The sequence below is a fragment of the Capsicum annuum genome, chromosome 8 (assembly GCF_002878395.1).
Source record: "Capsicum annuum cultivar UCD-10X-F1 chromosome 8, UCD10Xv1.1, whole genome shotgun sequence".
In the NCBI taxonomy this organism is placed as follows: Eukaryota; Viridiplantae; Streptophyta; class Magnoliopsida; order Solanales; family Solanaceae; genus Capsicum; species Capsicum annuum.
Genome location: NC_061118.1, coordinates 158,402,166 through 158,420,435, shown reverse-complemented (window position 1 = coordinate 158,420,435; position 18,270 = coordinate 158,402,166). Strand labels below are relative to the sequence as shown.

At 36.5% G+C, this 18,270-nt stretch overlaps 1 protein-coding gene across 1 annotated transcript; it reads left to right on the top strand.

Annotated features, from left to right (window-relative positions):
* Nucleotides 1-2,378: 2,378 nt before the first annotated feature.
* LOC107839844 (cytochrome c) lies at nucleotides 2,379-7,547 on the top strand. Its single transcript, XM_016683482.2, has 3 exons — nucleotides 2,379-2,818; nucleotides 4,603-4,736; nucleotides 7,192-7,547. The coding sequence occupies exons 1-3, from the start codon at nucleotides 2,707-2,709 to the stop codon at nucleotides 7,282-7,284; spliced, it is 339 nt and encodes a 112-aa protein (XP_016538968.1). The 5' UTR covers nucleotides 2,379-2,706; the 3' UTR covers nucleotides 7,285-7,547.
* The last annotated feature ends 10,723 nt before the right edge of the window (nucleotides 7,548-18,270 follow it).

Genomic DNA, 18,270 nt, shown 5'->3' with positions numbered 1-18,270 from the left:
ATGATGAGAAAACGCAGACGAATAAGGAGGAGTATAAGGTAGCTAAAAGAGAGGCTAAGTTAGCGGCTACGACGGCTAAGACAACAATTTTTGCGAGCCTGTATGCAACTTTAGAGGAAAAAGGCGGGGATAAGAAGTTGTATAGGCTTGCCAAGACTAGAGAGCGGAGGGCTCGTACATTGACCAAGTGAAGTGCATCAAGGGAGAGGATGATACAGTGTTGGTTGAGGATGCCCTCATTAGGAAGAGGTGGCAGTCCTATTTTCATAAACTTTTGAACAACGAGGGGGACAAAGGTTTTGTATCAAGGTTGAGGAGGTCAAGTTGCTATTCGCAGGATGCGGCAGGGTAAGGCGACGGGGCCAGATGAGATTCCAGTGGATTTTTGAAAGAGCACAGGCGAGGTAGGTTTGGAGTGGTTGACAAGATTGTTTAACATTATTTTTAGGGCGACGAAGATGCCTGAAGCGTGGAGGTGGAGTACGATGATTTCATTATATAAGAACAATGGAGACACCCAAGGTTGCAACAACTACAGAGGTATTAAGTTGCTGAGTCATACAATGAAGGATTGGGAAAGGGTGGTCGAGTTAAGGCTGAGAAGGATCGTGACTATCTCTGAGAATCTGTTCGATTTCATGTCAGGTCGCTCGACTACTGAGGTCATTCACCTTGTGAGGAGACTAGTGGAGAAGTTTCTGGAGAAGAAGAACGACTTGCACGTGGTGTTTATTGATCTTGAGAAAACTTATGACAGAGTTCCTAGGGAGATTCTACGGAGGTGCTTGGAGGCTAGAGGGGTGCCCCTGGCGTACTCTAGGTCGATTCAGGACATGTATGATGGTGCGAAGACTCGTGTAAGGACGGTGGGTGGAGATTCACAGCACTTTCCAATTTAGATAAGGTTGCACTAGGGATCGACTCTTAGTCCGTTCTTATTTGCCTCGGTGATGGATGTTTTGACGCGATATATTTAAGGAGAGGTGCTTTGGTGTATGTTGTTTGCAGATGATATGATACTGATTAACGAGACTCGATGAGGAATTAATGTTAGGTTGGATATTTGGAGACAAACGCTTGAGACTAAAGGATTTCGGTTGAGCAGGACCAAGACAGAGTACTTGGAGTGTAAATTCAGTGATGTGCCACCGGAGGTTGGCGTGGTGGTAGAAGTTAGACTCTCAGGCCATTCAGAAGAGGAAGAGTTTCAAATATCTGAGGTCTATAATTTAGGGTAATGGTGAGATTAACAAGGATGTCACGCATCGTATTGGGGCAAGGTGGTTGAAATAGAGGCTCGTTTCAGGAGTTTTATGTGATAAGAAGGTGCCCCCAAAGCTTAAAGGTAAGTTCTACAGAGTGTCAGTCCAACCAGCTGTGTTGTATGGAGCGGAGTGTTGGCCAGTAAAGAACTCTCATATCCAAAAATTGAACATATCGGAGATGAGATGTTGTGATGGATGTGTGGCCTTACCAGAAAAGATAGGGTGAGGAGTGAGATTATTCAGGAGAAGGTGAGAGTTGCTTCGGTGGAGGACAAGATGCTTGAAGTGAGATTACATTGGTTCGGGTACGTGATGAGAAGGGGTTCTGATGCTTCAGTACAGAGGTGTGAGACCTTGGCTATGGATGGTGTTAGGCGGGGTAGAGGTAAGCTGAAGAAATATTAGAGGAAGGGATTAGGCATAAGCCGAAGAAATATTGAAAGGAAGTGATTAGGCATGATATGGAGCAGTTACAGCTTATGAGGACATGACCCTTGATAGGAAGGTGTGGAGGACGCAGATTAGGGTAGAGGGTTAGGGGGTGAGAGTGCATCGGTAATAGCAGGGGAACGTTCTTTTGTGTCTGAAGTTTCTTGTTCATGGTGTTGTGTGATGCCTATGATTTCGGTTTGATAGTTTCTAGTATTATCTTGAGGATTTAGTATTATCTTGTGGCTAGCGGTATTAGTTTATTTTGCATACTGTACTAATTTATATGCATTTATGTTTTGTATTTGTTATACTGTTATTGGTCCAAGTTGGGGGTCTATCGGAAACAGGCTCTCCATTTCACCCGAGCTAGTGATATGATCTGCGTACACTCTACCCTCTCTAGACCCCACTATGTAGGAATACGTCAGGTATGTTATTGTATGACGCTAAATTATTTTACTACCTCAACTCTTTTACAAAATTTACTTCAAAATTCTTTATTTAAGAGCATTTGTGAGGAAAAAATGAGAAGAACGTGTCCAAAAGTGTTTGATGCAAGTGTTTCTAAAGCATTTAGACATGAATTAAATACTTTTAAAATAGTATGTTTGAATAATTTTTGGAAAGAGAATGAAAGTTGCAGTTATTCGTAGACATACATTTTCACTTGTAATGAAAAGAAGAAAAAAAAAATGCGTTTGTACAAAGGGCCCTTAGAATTCAACGTTTTTGAACAATACATGGAGGGTCAATAAAACACAACACCACGTGGGCGGAAGGGGCCTTTTAGTCATTTTAGAAAAACTAGAGGCGTGCCGCTCCACCGCCCTCGAGACACGTTCCACCTTACATTTTCACAAACACGAAAAGCCTTATATTAGTTGAAAATACGAACCCTCTAGAACTCTCTATATTACCATACCAAAACCCTCCCACCACTCTGAACCATTCTCCTATTTGTCGCCGCCAAACTTTTCATTGTTATTCGTGTGTATTGTAAGCCGTAGAAATGGCATCGTTCGGAGAAGCGCCACCAGGTAATCCTAAAGCCGGAGAAAAGATCTTCAAAACTAAGTGCGCTCAATGTCACACCGTCGATAAAGGAGCTGGTCACAAACAAGGTATATCTTTTATTTGAATTATAAACATATGCGCTATATACATGATATTATGTTTTTTTTTTTTGTTGACTTTTTATTCTGTTTTTTGATCCTTATTTATCATGGATCCGAGTTTAATTTTTTTTACTGTATTAGATTCACATATGTTATCCGGATCTTTGATGCGTTTGATTCTTTCTTTCTTTCTTATATATGAGTATATTGTTTGATTTATCTAAGGTGATGATTTTTTGCATAGTTATTTTTTGTTAGTCTCTGTTGTTGATTTGCAGCTTCTTATTTATCCGCGGATCTGAGTTTTTCTTCCTCGGTTGTTGATTTGCAGCTTGTTAGTTATTCACATGTTGTGTTTTTTTGTTCTTATTTTTATTCATCACTTGTCGTTTATCACGGATCTGAATTCTGAGTTTTCTGTGTAATAGATTTGCGTATGTTATATGGATTTTTGACGCGTTAGATTGTTACTTTCTTATATATGAGTATATTGTTTGCTTTAGATTTCCTTTGAGTAATAGATATTTTTTGGGTGTCTTAAGCGCTCTTACGGAGCTCTTGCTCTGCTGTGGAGTCTCATCCATCCGTGGACCTGAGTTCTTAGTGGTTTCACGCATTGAAAATGATTGTTTAGATGCCTTTGATTGAATGTCGTGGAAGTAACTGTTTCGGTTGGCTTTTGAAGTGGTGCATATGTTTGTTGGTGATGACTGCTGTAGTTGTAGATAAGGATGACATTTGTTTAGGTAGTGAGAGGTGTATTGGGAAGGGGATGTAGCTCCAAGAGAGAACCAGAAGAGTGACTTTTCTGTAAGCCTATGGGATACGGTTTGAATAATCATTTTTTTCTCAGCCCTCGCATTTGAAGGTAAAACTAGTGAATTTTCTCAGTTAAACGGTTCCCTTTGATGTGTTTTTAATGGGGTAAAATTCAAGTATATTGATTTTCTGAAGAGCTGTGAGTCCATTATAAGGAGAAAAAATTTCTGATAGAGCTGAGAGTCCATTACACTTGTAGAACTAATTTAAGGTTGTGGTGGTAATATGTCTGTCTGCAAGACACACAGCTCTGTTTGAGATCTGCACCACATAATGGTATATATGTAGTTGTTAGAAGTCAAAGGTGGATCAAGGTGCCGCAAGGTGCTGAGAGATGCACATGTATGATTTTAACTTGTAGACATGGATATTAGCAATTGATTATGCCATAATGTCCAAGTTACAGTAGACTATATTTAAGGTTATATGAAGGGGAGACTTGAAGCAACAGTAAAGTTATGACCTATGCGGGTCACAGGTTCGAACCCATAAGCCACCTACCCTTGTGTTGGGCTCAGTTGTCTATGTTATACCCCTCTAGGGTGCTGACCTTTCCTGGACCCCTGCATGAACACCTGATACTTCATGCATCATGTTGCCCTTTTATATTCTAATTGTATATCATGTTATCATATGTTTGCTATTTCATTAACTTGAAATACTAATGAGGTTTAAAGAAAATCATGTTGTGGGATGAGACTTGCTCGTTAATTTCTTACCTTCCTAGTAGTGGTTAGGCTAGGATGCATATATTTGCTGTAAGATTGTCACCATTTTAACTTATATTTAGCTGTGAGCTCGGATTGTGCATTCATGATATTTTTTTTCTTTCATATGATTGATACTTGAGCATGCAAGTTACTTCATGTATTTTTCCTCTTGTGCATGTAATATTGCACAAGGGGCAGCAATTAGGTTTGCTTTGTGCTCGTTCAATTTTTTCTTACATGTTCAACTTTATTCCCAATCAGGACCCAACTTGAACGGGCTCTTTGGAAGACAATCTGGTACAACTCCAGGTTATTCGTACTCTGCTGCAAACAAAAACATGGCTGTGAACTGGGGAGAGGATACATTATATGACTACTTGCTCAACCCTAAGAAGGTAAGGCTCAGCTATGCTTGTGTATGACTTTGGTATTGTTCTGTGGAGAGTTGTTTAGTGCTTTACTTATATGTGTTTGCTTCTGATGCCTACTTGAGAAAAATTAGTTTTGGCGGATTTCAGCTGTCTATATAATTACTGTGCATAGTAAGATATATGCCACCCGAGGACCCCATTTTGTGGGAATACACTAGGTTTGTTGTTGCAAGATATATGCCATGATTTTAGTTGAGATCCAGCTGATGTTGATCCTCACATATTAATTCACCGAACCTTTCGTTCGTCTCTTAAGTCAAGTCCACTTGGGGCTTGACAGCCTGGTTATATCGAGATCGAGTTCTCCTGGAAATATTTGACCGTGGAGGTGATCAGAATTGAATGATCCATGGGTTCCTGGTGGGGATTGGATATATTTTAACGGTTTGGTATGGGTAAGATATTGAAATAAAAGAGATTTCTTATTATCGGAGCATCTTTTAGAGATTAAGTCGTCTCCTGCGTCTAATTTGTTTATTTCTTATGACATTCTCATCTATGGACCACGCCAAGTGAAATGAATGAAGAGGTCTAGTCGGAAAGATACGGCTGATTAGGTGAAAATAGGAAAGTAAAAGCAAGGAAGAGAAATTGAATTGCTGCCTGTCCTGGTATTTAGCCTGCACATATCCAACTATCCAAGGAGTGAAGCTTTTTTGAAGGCTTCCCCCTCATGTCCAAATCGAGCTTCCCTGCTCTTTCACTTGTTGGCAATGCTTCGAGTTGATGAGCAACTGAATGAACCATCTTCCTTAGAAATAGTAACCCTTTGATTTTCCGTTCCTTCATCTCCTAAGAGCCCTGACTAAAGTTGGGTGCCAGCACTTCAATAATATAGTAAAATTTAGGCTGTTTCGTTGAGTGAAGGGTACTACCTTTTAAATGTAGATTATGCTTGTGAAATCCCCAACTCACCTTAAATAGGACATTCAGCTGGCAAAGCAAGCTTCCGTTTTGTTCATTCATCTTTAGGGTTTAGAGCCCGTAAATTCTTGAAAGTTGGTTCTTAACTACGGAACTTGTTTTTTTTTTCCCTCTTCAGACAAGAAAGATCATCCTGACAAGATGTCTCTAATACTCAATTTTTTAAGGTCGGTTATAGGTTTTTGTTCGTCCATTTTCCAGTTAAGTAAATGACACATGTATAGCAAGAATCTAGATAATGCTAAGATGTGCGAAAATAAAGGGATCGGCAGGTAGGTAGATACAGCATTGAGGAAGCCCTACCTTAATATGGCAGCACTGTTTGGATATATGCACTTGCAGCAGAAAAATGGATGCAAGTCTTAGATGGGATCTTTGCACCTCTAGGCAAGTAGGCATAAGAAAATTTGGATGGTAACTTATGCACCTAACTTTGGTATTGCTTTTGGCTTTGAGATGGCAGCATTTGACTATCCTCTTAAGTGAGATTGAAGATGCATTAAACTGTAGTCCCTCAATTTCTTTAATGTCTTCCATGACATCGAAAGTGTTTGTTGAAATGTGGACCTCCCGTCATCTCACTGGCCGACCTTTTTTTATTTAATTATGTCATCACCTCCACCCCGAGGAACCTGTGTGTTGGTACTATGTGGAAGCGCCTGATCATCTAATCGGAAAGCATGAGTAGTTATGGGGTCCATTTTTATTTACTTGCGTCTTCAACAGTGTTCGAATTGAAGAATCCTAGGTAAATTATGCCATAAGATGTTGAGGTTGAATAACGTGAAAGCAGAGACCTTAGCTCCTTGATCATTTTTAGCTTTTCATCTCATAGCCTTGAACTTTGTTGCTTACATAGTCAAGTGTTCACACATGTATCTGGTTATATTTTGTGAAGATATGCACAAAGGAAAGGTAGAGAGGGATGATGGGAGTGGAGTGCAGTTAATTCTTTTTGTCGTGATGTTTTGTATCCATTCAGCCTATCTACTTCTTCGGAGGCTGTGGTATGGACTGCGTACATTCTTCCCTCCCTAGACCTCACCATGTGGGAAATATACTGGGTTTGTTGTTATTGTGTTGTATCCATTCACTGCAGTTTACTGGGATTCTGATACTGTCTTGTTTTTGAAACAAATACATTTTGGGGGAAAGCTATGTATGCATTCAGAACGTGCATGATGAAAGTATGCTCAGAGTACTACTATTTTTTTCAAATGCACTTGAGCTTTATTTCTGCTGGTTCAAAACTGATTAATATCAGCTGCTGCTGTGAGTGGTTTATTGACTTTTTAGATTATCCCTTTGTGCTGTTTTGCTTAATTGTGGTGTCAATTCTGTTTTTGCAACATAGACTAGCTATAGGGGGTGTTGCTCTTTAACTTTTCTAGGTGGTGTAACATGAGCAACAATTGAATGTGTTAGGATCATATTGGCAACTATTTTTTCTTCATCACTGTCCTTAATTGCTGACTCCGAGGCTTTTTTTGTACAGTACATTCCCGGGACAAAGATGGTTTTCCCTGGTTTGAAGAAGCCACAGGAGCGGGCAGATCTCATAGCGTATCTCAAGGAAGCAACTGCATGAAGATCTTGTTGGAAAAGTTATAATAGTTTTGCTAGTGGTCAGGAGTTGTCCATTGGTAGCTTTCACATTTTTATATTTTGCAAGGCAATACTTTGTCTGTTTAAATAAAACCACATACGGTGTCATCAATTCTTCTGGTTGAACTAAGCCAGTCTTAGGGGAATTTTGTCGAGAGAGTTTGTCATTGATTGCCACATAAAATCTTTACGCTTTATGTGACTGACTGTACCGGTTCTTTGTTAACCAGTTTATTTTTTGGTCTACTACCTTACGGAAAATGGGCTTCTATGAGTTCTCCGGGTTCCACATTGTGGCGTCTTTGTTGAAGTGTCGGCACAGCCTCTCAATTGACACTTAACAGCTTAAATTTCAAGCCTTATTTGTGTTTACTGCTTTTTAAGACGTAATGAAAAAGTTTTGCAATTCGATGGTCTTCAGGGGTTGCTGCATAATTTGGTGAGTGCATATACCGTAGTCTCTTTGCTTCATATTACTTCGGTTTTGGAGTTAGAATCAGGTATTTCATGTTACTAGTGTTTTGGCATATTAAAGTAGACGTTTGGCTTTAAATATTATTCGCAACTTTTAGGAATATGTTATATTATTTTATTCCTCAATACTCGTTTGGTCGTAAATAATACTAGTACGTTTTTATAATGTTTTGACTTTTTTTAACACACCTTTTAAGTTTTTTTTCACTAATTTTGGATTTACGCGTTGCACTTGTTAAAAAAAAAATTCTGAAAAAAATCTATGTTCTTTTAGTTTCATAAAATAATTCGATTTTTGAGCATTTTAAATTTTTTAAAATTTAATTTTACTTTTTATATTTGTTTTTGAACTTCAGCAATACCTATTTTCAAAATATTATAACTAAATATAGTTTTATCTCTATTTTCAACTTTAAAATATCAAATAATAAATATGTTTTTGATTTTAATGATCAAAACTCGAACGGATCCTAATAATGTTAACAACTTAATTCCCATGCTTACCTTTTAGTACGTTGACTAAATTATTTTGGAGTTATAATATTTGAATTATTTAGTGTGCGTGAGAGATATAATCTTTGAATTAATTTATATCACATGAGAAATGTGATAAAATAATCTCAAGTCGAATGAGATTAAGTGGGATATTTGAAGACTAAGTCATATTTGATAGATGATATAAATTTTGTGATGGGATAAATTTATATCTCGTTTCAGACATAGTATGAATTTTATCTCAGGCTTAATTTCGTTTTTTCTTTTTTGTTTTTTGGTAAACAAGAAGTTATATATTAAGCACTAGTTTTGTACAAGAAAGGAGCATAGTCTAGCTCCAGAACGAAGCTAGGGGGCACAAGCCCATTGAAGTTAGAGTTACAAGTTGTTCTACAAAAATATTTCACATTTGTCATCCCAAGCAGCGTGTGCTACAATAGGTGGGGATACAAAAATTCTGCAATGTCTCAAAAAAGCTTGCTTGGTTCCTCACTTTGCGAGGGCATAAGCCGCCCTATTCTGCTCCCTGTAGCTGTGGTGAACGGTGGGACTTCCTAGACTTCTGAGTAACAACCTGCAGTGATGAATAACAGGATTACAAAGTAGATTTCCATGTTGAAGCATATTAATTATGACGAGTCTATGCTAATAATAACGGGTCGCAAATTCTGATCTACCACTAGTTGCAACCCTTGCTTGAGAGCCATGAGCTCCATGAAGTTGTTTGAAGCTAGCTCAAAACTTTGCGAAAAACCTAGCACCCAATCTCCATTTGAGGTTCAAATAACCGCCTCCTTTGCGTGGATTGTTCAGATTGGAACTATCCATGTTAAGTTTGAAAAAATTACAGGGAGGTGAGGACCAAGAAAGTATAAGAGATTTACTGATTTTGTGAGCCCGAGGGGGTTGTAGTTGAAAGAATTCAACCTCTTCAAAGTAAGCCACTTTGAAAGATGGAGGGGTAGATTTGTTATCGAAGACGTTACTATTTCTATTTCATCTTATTCTGTGTAATAATCAATTTCCGTGTTAAATAAAGGCATAAAGTAGTAGGAGTACTTAAGTTGAAACTTTGTGATAGTCAGAAAACTTTGATCATAAATGAATGGTCCATCGGTGGCCCCCTAAACTTGACACCATTTTTAACTTAGACACCTCAACTGGACCATGTTCATTTTAAACACCTCAAGTAGATAAAAGTGTCTTACTTTGACACTTTTTTCCCTGTTGGCAAAATGCGTATTTCACACGCTGCAGAGGCGCGTCTAAGCCTCATTTTTGCTGATTTGGCATAAAAATTAGCCCCCCAACGGTTATATCTCTCTTTCCACTATTTATATTACTTTCTTCATTATTCCACCGTCAAAAAATAACTCTAATTTCTCAAATTTCTTCATTCTTCTTCGACTTCCTTAAATTAGGCCTTAAATTAATTTCAGATTTCATTTTAAAGGAAAAATTTATTCTTCAATTTCTCAGAAGTTTAATCTTTTTCTAAATTTTCTGGAATTATATTGGACAATGTCGAGCTCGTCGTTCATAACCTATTCTGAAAATGATTACCGCTATTGTAAATGTGGTCATGAAGCATTACTGAAGACTTCTTGGACTTAACAAAATTCAGGTCATCGATTTTTTACTTGAAAAATTTCAAAGATAATGTTTTTGACTTCTTAATTAAATTAGTTAATTAATTATGATTTTCTCATCGATTTTGTAGAAATTGGGCGGCTGTGATTATTTTCATTGGTACGAAGAATAACACCCTTCACAAGCAAATATGGTGATTTGGAGTTTGTTGAAAAAAGTGAAGGCATTTGAAGAAAAACAAAATCGAGCAAGAAGATTATATATTATTAGTGTTATTGCCACTGCTTTGGTGTTGTCGGGAATATGGATGTTGAAACCTAATTGCTGAAGTTTTGCGTTGAACTCATTCTACTGATATTGATGTTAATTGCTGAAGTTTTGCGTTGAACTCATTCTACTGGTATTGATGTTGCAAATTGACCGTTTAGGTGTATAGTTGTGATGTGCATTAGGACTTGTAAGGTGTAGTTTGTTGATGTAATGTTTGCCTTGTAATATTTCTTACAGGTGTAGTTTTGTTGATGTAATGTTGGCCTTGTAATATTTCTTACATTTGCTGAAATAAAATATTTATCGTTTAAACTTTTGATTACACATTTATAGTAAAAAGTGTCAAAGAAGACAAGCAACAACAACTTATTACAACTCAAAGCAACACCAACAACAACTTCACAAAGCAACACCAACAATAACTTCATAACTATGCTCCATTTTGAGCTCAAAGTCACACTAATGTATATACAAAATATGCTTCAAACAACCCAATTGTCTACTGCATACACTAGCATATTTAACGCTAGATTTAAACTAAAGAAGTAAAGGCCTTGTTTACTGCTATACACTACCAGATTTAAACTACCAAATTGTTTGATACAATATGTTACACAACAAAAACACAAAACACCATCAAAATATACTACTTCTTCTTCTTTTTGTTTGCCATTTGCTGCAATTGATTGGTGGTGACAGCATCTTTACTTTTTCATTTCAAGCCTCTTGGCTTATAACCAAGATCAACACCTTTAGAACTTGCATCCTTGTAAGTTGTACCACTTTGCAGGATCCTTTGGCTTGATGTCCCCTGGTTTTTTTTTTTTTAAAGAAGGAACAATAATTAATATATGAATGTTTTGAGTTAATTTACATTCAATATTTGGGTTCCCCTTGGATTGTGTAGATTCCAAATCCAGCATTCTTTGACCTTTTAGATCCACCACAATCAGCATCTATTGTTGTTTCAACTCTACCTCTCTTGTACCCATCAGTTTTTTTCATTTTTAGGAGGTAGTTGATTTTTTATTCCTTCTGTAATAGGGGTCCTAGTATCACCACAAGAGGTAGATGTTGCAGCTGCCTTCAAGCTCCTAACTCTGCTTGTATCAGCACAAACTGTTGTTGAAGTTACAGCTTGACTTGTGCTTGTTGGTGCAAACTTACTTGAGCTACATTTTGCTGATTTTTTTGAGGTTGAAAGTGCAGGTTGGCTTGAGCTTTTAGGCTGGAAACTTTCTTGTGAACTATGATCACTAGGCTGGAACCCTTGGCTAAGAACTTGTTCATTTGGATTAGGAATCTACAAACACATACGCAACAGTTAAATCAATATGAAATCAACTTCTAAAATTAAATTAAAAGTCATTGTTTTACCTTACAGTATCTTATGTTATGGCCTTGTTGATGACACTTGGAACATGTTATTTTCACCCCTTGTTTTGACAACTTTTCATATTTTTTCTTTGGTTCACCTTTACCTCTTCTTCTATTTCTTGCAGGTCTGCCAGACATTTTTTTAGGCTCATGAGGCTCAATCTTTGGATTGTTTGTCTCAGGCCACATCTTCATATTGGAGATTGATTGTATAAAGTGACTGTAAGCCTTCACGAAGGTTTGCTTTTTATACCAGTGCTTCACATAAGGTTCAGGCTCTTGTTCAACATGATACAAAGCACAAATAGTATATTGGCAGGGAATGCCTCTTAACTGCCAAGTTCTACAACTATAAATCCTACTACTCAAGTCCACTGTATGCCTAAACTCCCTTTCTCCAATTTCAAATTCAACATCAGCATTCCAAAGAACCTTGCAAGTCCTAGCCCTTTTCTTATTCTCCTCCAAATAAGTCTAGCCATAGGTGTAATATCACATATATAAGTATTGACAAATTTAATCATATCCACAGTTCTAGTCATGATTTTTCTCCTAATGTCCTCTAACATGGTAATGATAGATTTGTGACTAGGAATTAAGATCCATGAGTTAAAGGTCTCACACATGTGATTTGCAACAACATCACATTTACAATCTTCTTTAAAGAATGCCCTAACCCATGACTGCCTAGGATAATGCAATAAATCACCAACAATATCCTTACCTTCATACCAAGTTGACTCATGTAATCAAGTTCATCTTTGAACTTCACTTCAAAGCTTGCCTTTAAGCATTTTCAGAACTGTTTTCTCCTCTCTTCTTCCTTCCACTGTTGACTCCAATTGGACCAAATATGTCTAGCACATCTTCTTACTTCAGCATTTGGTAGCAAGTCAAAAACAACAGAAAGAAAGACCTACATACAGAAAACAGTTAAAGTACTAGACAAAGAAATCAAGTATTTCAATTATTGACAGTTAAAAAAATAAAAATATTTTCTTTTGCATATCAGTCATTATAATAAGACCTGCTCCAGTATCCAACTGCAGATCCTCTTTCAAATACTTGGTAAAAAAACTCCAACTATGCTTAGTTTCCTTGTCCACAACAACCCAGGATATAGGAAACATTTGATTGTTACCATTCTTCCCAACTGCTACTAGAAGTTCACCCTTACAAGCACCCTTTAAGAAACATCCACCAAACCCTATAATTCTTCTACATCCTTCCATCCATCCTTTCTTCAATGCATCAAGACCCACATAGAAATACATAAATAAATTTTTACCAAGGACAATTTCTGTATCCATTCTCCGCCAAATAGAACTACCAGGATTGGTTTGTTTTATCATCTCAGCATAATCACATAATCTTGCAAACTCCAAGTTCTAGTCCTCCATGGACTCTTTTAGAATCTGTAATCTAGTCTTATAACAAATTGTTCTACCCACATATGATCCCAATTTTTCTCTGCACAGTTCTTGTATTTCCCAAATCCTCAAAGATGGTTGTTTAATTATGGCATCTCTAAATCTATCAACAATAAATTTAGTTGTGCATATCTTTTTCTTATTTGATGTTGTGCACTTATGCACTGGATTATAGTTTTTAATCATGAAATTACCAGAATCTCTGTCAATTGCACCATAACACAACCAACTGCATTTTGGCTTAAATTTGCACTTAGCCCTCACTCTATGAGTCTCATTAGGTCTTAAAATAATTTGAATTCTGTTTTCCACTGCATACCTTCCCAATGCTTTTATAAATTCCTTAGGACCATTAAAAATCATCCCAAGTTCAAAAACAAAAACACCACAATCATTATTAAATTTGATTTTACTACTTCTTCTTCTCCTTGGTAAGTTAGCACCCACAACAACATCCTCATCTACCAAATCAGTGCTATCAATACTATCACAGTCTGAACTATCAATGAACTCTTCATCACTTCCTAATCTACCCACATATCTGTCTTTCTTTTTTCTGAAAATATCCTGAAAATCTTTGTCAATACCAGCTTCACCTACAAGTATTTCTTCTCTAGCTTTTGCTTTTTTTTTTTTAGATTATTTTATCTATTTTCAGCCCTAAAGGCTCTCAACTCTTCATCAATGTCTGAACCATCCTCATCAGGAATTTCAACATCTGAATCAGTACTGGGCACATCTGATTCATTACCATTCAGATCTTCATCAAGACCCCTACCCTCATTACTATCACCGCCAATATCATCTTCATCAATACACATGGGTGGCCTTTCTAAAAGTAGGGAAGACTTTGATACAACCTCAATATCTTCATCAATGCCATGAAGAAGAAAGACATCAAGCTCATCACTATTTTTCAAGTCCTTCACAAAGTTTAATAACTCCCTACCAGAATTAATTGGAACTAACTCTTCACCATATGTATGTTGATAGTAGAACCCCTCAATATTTGAATATCCAAGATCTTTGGCGTAGGAAAGAAACTCAAAAACACTATAGTGGTCTTTATCAATAGCAACAACAGAGACATCAACCTCACTTTCATAACTAAGCTTAGGGACGACTACAACATTTCTCCCGTGATGAAAACAGATCAAAATATAGTTGTCCATTATATTTTCTTAACATCTCCCAGAAAATTCTTAACAAAAAAAATACCCAAAATATCCTTGAACCAAAAAAATACCAAAATAACCTTATATTTATCAGTGAAATCTGAAAAATAATACATAAATTAGTCAAATTCCCAAAAAAATTCACACAAAACCCACACAAAATTCTAACTTTGTCACTGAAATCCCTAAAAAAAACCCTAATAACGAAAATTCATAAAAAACACTAGAAATTGTTGGGGTAAAATATCCATACAGTGAGGAAAATAGAAAAAAAGTAAAGAACAACTTTAGTTGTACCTCAAATTTCTTTAATTTTGTCAATTAAAAAAAAATTTTAATTTCGTCGATGAACATTAATCAACACTTCATTGCACGCATTGTACCTACAAAAAATACCATTATTAGCTAGATCTCTCTACGAATTAACAAAAATCGAATCAAAAGTAAAATAAAAATAAAAAATTACCGGATCTCTTCAATCGGGTTTGAGAAATGATTTAGAAATGGAAATTTTGTGGGATTTTACCCCTTAAATTTTGATATGCTGATGTGTAAAGTAGTTTCTACCGTGGCAGGTTTTAAATGGTTTATAAAATCCACATGGATCGTTTGACTCACACACGCCTCACCTTAATTTTAATATGGGCAAAAAGTGTCAAAGTAAGACATTTTATCTACTTGAGGTGTTTAAAATGAACATGGTCCAGTTGAGGTATCTAAGTGAAAGATAGTGTCAAGTTTAGGGGGCCACCGATGGGTTTGGCCTAAATGAATTGTTTGTCTCAGTGAGAGGAACGTTCGCTTTTAATCGTTGTAGCATATATGTCAAATAGGTATTTCATGCTTTGATCTATTTTGCAAAAGCAGTCTTGTGATTTTTTACAGTTATCGTTTTGAGTTCTTTGCTAAGTTATATTTAGAGAAGTATTGAAAGTTTTGATATGAATGTTATTTGTCAAAAAAGTTTTGAGTTTGTGAAATCATTCCATTTACTCACAGACAAGTCTTAAAGTTGGCGTCCAACTGTTGCAGTCTTTTTATATCTGTGTTAAAATTTTAATTAATTTTGAATTCTGCACTGCATGACTTATTTTAAAGTTGTGCTTTTTATAAAATTTTCTTTGAAACTTCTGATTAAAACTGAATCAATCTCATTGATGCTCTACTCTTACCTACTATTACTTGCTAAAAGGAACATGCAACAACAATACATTTACGGGGTGTTTGGTCATGAAAATTTTTAAATTTTTTTATGAAAAAATATCTCATTTTGAAAATTATAGGTTTGGCTATAAGAATTTCGAAAACAATTTGAAATTTTATTTGAAAAAGTGAAAACAAGTGAAATTTATTTCAACTTTTTTCAGTTTCACTTCTCACAAAAAGTCAAAAATAACTTCAATTTATATTCATGACCAAACACAAATTCAAATTTCAATTTCATATCCTACTCCAATACACAAATTCTAATTCTAATTCTAATTTCAACTCCAACTCCAATTCTAAAGGTAGACATTGAAATTTTGTGAATTCTACAAAAATAGTTCAATTTTTATTAGAATTCTTGGGTTACTTTACCCTAAATCTAGCTTGATGACTACTCTACCAAAACCCCTAAATTACGCCTATATCCCATTAGCTCTTGTATATTCATAAAGAGATCCAAATCTTCAAAAGTCCCAATAAATTCTTGGATATTCATAAAGAGATCCAAATCTTCAAAAATTCCAATAAATTCCTGGGACATTCATAAAGAGATTTTGAATATCCCCATAAACTCATGGGTATTCGTTAAGAGATCGAGATCTTCAAAGTCCCAATAAATTCATGGGATATCTATATATCAAAACCCTCTCTTCTTGATAATAAATTCATGGGATATTTATAGATCAAAACCTCTCTTCTTGATAATTAAATATATCAAGAAGTACACAAATCCTCCTTTATGGAGATCAAATCCAAATTCAAATATTTCTACGTTCGAGAAATATGCCACTAACGACCTTCGAATTATGAAGAAATTCATATCAAATTCAAATATTCCTATGTTCGAGAAATATGCTACTGACATCGCTCGAATTACGGAGAAAATCAAGTAGGAACAGATTTATACCCACATGTTTATCAATACAAATTGTTGTTTCTTCAGATTTTTATTTATAATTAAAAAATATTTTTCATGAATTAAATTATACCGCAAAAACTAACCCCAATAAATTTTGATTCTACTTAATGAGGACACCTAAAAAATTAACGGAAAAGGGTCAAAAATACCCTTAAACTATGAGAAAAGGTTCATAAATGCCCTCCTTCCATCTTTGGGTCTAAAAATACCCTTAATATTTGTTTTTAGGCTCAAATATGCCCCCAAGTTAACGGTCAATGGATGGAAACTCAAGCCAATATTTTGTCTCTTGTAAAAAGCCGCATGTCATTTTCTAATTGGTCATACATTTTATTTTAATTTTTAAAACCTAATCTGTTGACTATACAACAGTTGGAGAAGTTGACAGAGCTGTTTAGACCTGCACCATGGCTGGATCCAACGCTCAAACCAGTACTACGGGATCCTTTGTCTCCGCCAGTTATTCAGCAGTCGATAGCACCACCCTTATCTGGTTATAAACCTATCAGGGAGCATGCATATAGAGCGCAATACGGCAGTAGTAAAGCAGGTCGGAATTTCTCACCGTATGATCACGGAAGGCAGCAGTTCGCACCCCACCATGTCGTGCCTCGAGAGGTTGCTCGTGATCCACATTTTCTTACCGAGAAAGAATACAGAAGTTATGGTCTCAACAAGCAACACATCCAAACCCCTCTACTTCTGTTGTACATGTTACCCAGAAATTGGATCATTATGGATCTAAACAAGGAATGCAGCAGCTACTGAGGCACCCTGCTAGTGTAAGAGGCGATGCAACTTTTGCATAGAATGAACACGTTCGCTTTGATGCTCGTTTTTCAAATGAATTGGAATACCATAATCAGGGCCTCAAGAGTTTCCATGGGCAACCTGTTACTGTTGCTCCTACTGTAGAAAGTCGCAATACAATTGCTGCAGCTACCGATCATAGTTCAATGACTAATGTAGATCCTTACGATGAGACTACCACCTCACTTGTAAACCGGTATCTTTCTCTGTCAAGGACCATAATAACACCTAGAGAGTTGGCTTTGACAGGCAAGGGGTCGTTTGCTAGTGCTTCCAGCTATGCGAGCGACATCAGATTGCCTGCTGAAAATGTAAGATATTATCCACCAATGCTTGCTCCTCGTGCATTATATGGTCACGGTCATTTACATCAGCATCCTGGAGATGAACGTGGAAGATCATCATCGTCAGTCTTACCTCGGTATCCTTTCTCTGGCCCACCTGCATCACGTCGCTGAAACTATGATGCAAACTACATCATCTTAATGATGCTCATTGTGGCTCCAGTTACTTTATTATATTTCACATTACCTCCTCTTATTGGGTTAGCGAGAAACAAAAAAAGAGAAGGAAATGCCGGATGCTTCGGCTTCACTTCTCCTAACAACTTGATGTTTGTTCATACATTTAGTAAGGTCCTGCTTGAAGGATTTTGATGGGAGTCACATTAAACTGTAAGGTTATATCACTAGAACAGGTTATTGATGGGCAATGGCGTGTGCCGATGCAACAACTGCTTAATTTATGAAAGTAGAGTCCCATCGATGAATCCCATTTGCAAGATGAGTCGCAAGTCTCAACCCAACTCCAATACTCCATCTCAGAGCACCAAGGTCGCGCCCCCTGCGATAGAGACGCGTCTCACACTCAATGTGGAAGAGGTGTATCCCTCCATGTAAATAAAAATGATGAGCCAAGACATCAATCTTTGGTTCAAAATTTCCTGTTTGATTTCTTATTTGTTGGTATCCCCTGTAGTCAACAGATTAGGTTTAAAAAATTAAAATAAAATGTATGACCAATTAGAAAATGACATGTGGCTTTTTACAAGAGCCAAAACATTGATTTAGTTTCCATCCATTAACCGTTAACTGGAGGGCATATTTGAGCCTAAAAACAAACATTATGGGTATTTTTAGACCCAAAGATGAAAGAAGGGTATTTATGAACCTTTTCTCATAGTTTAATGATATTTTTGACCTTTTTTCGAAAAATTAACAGAG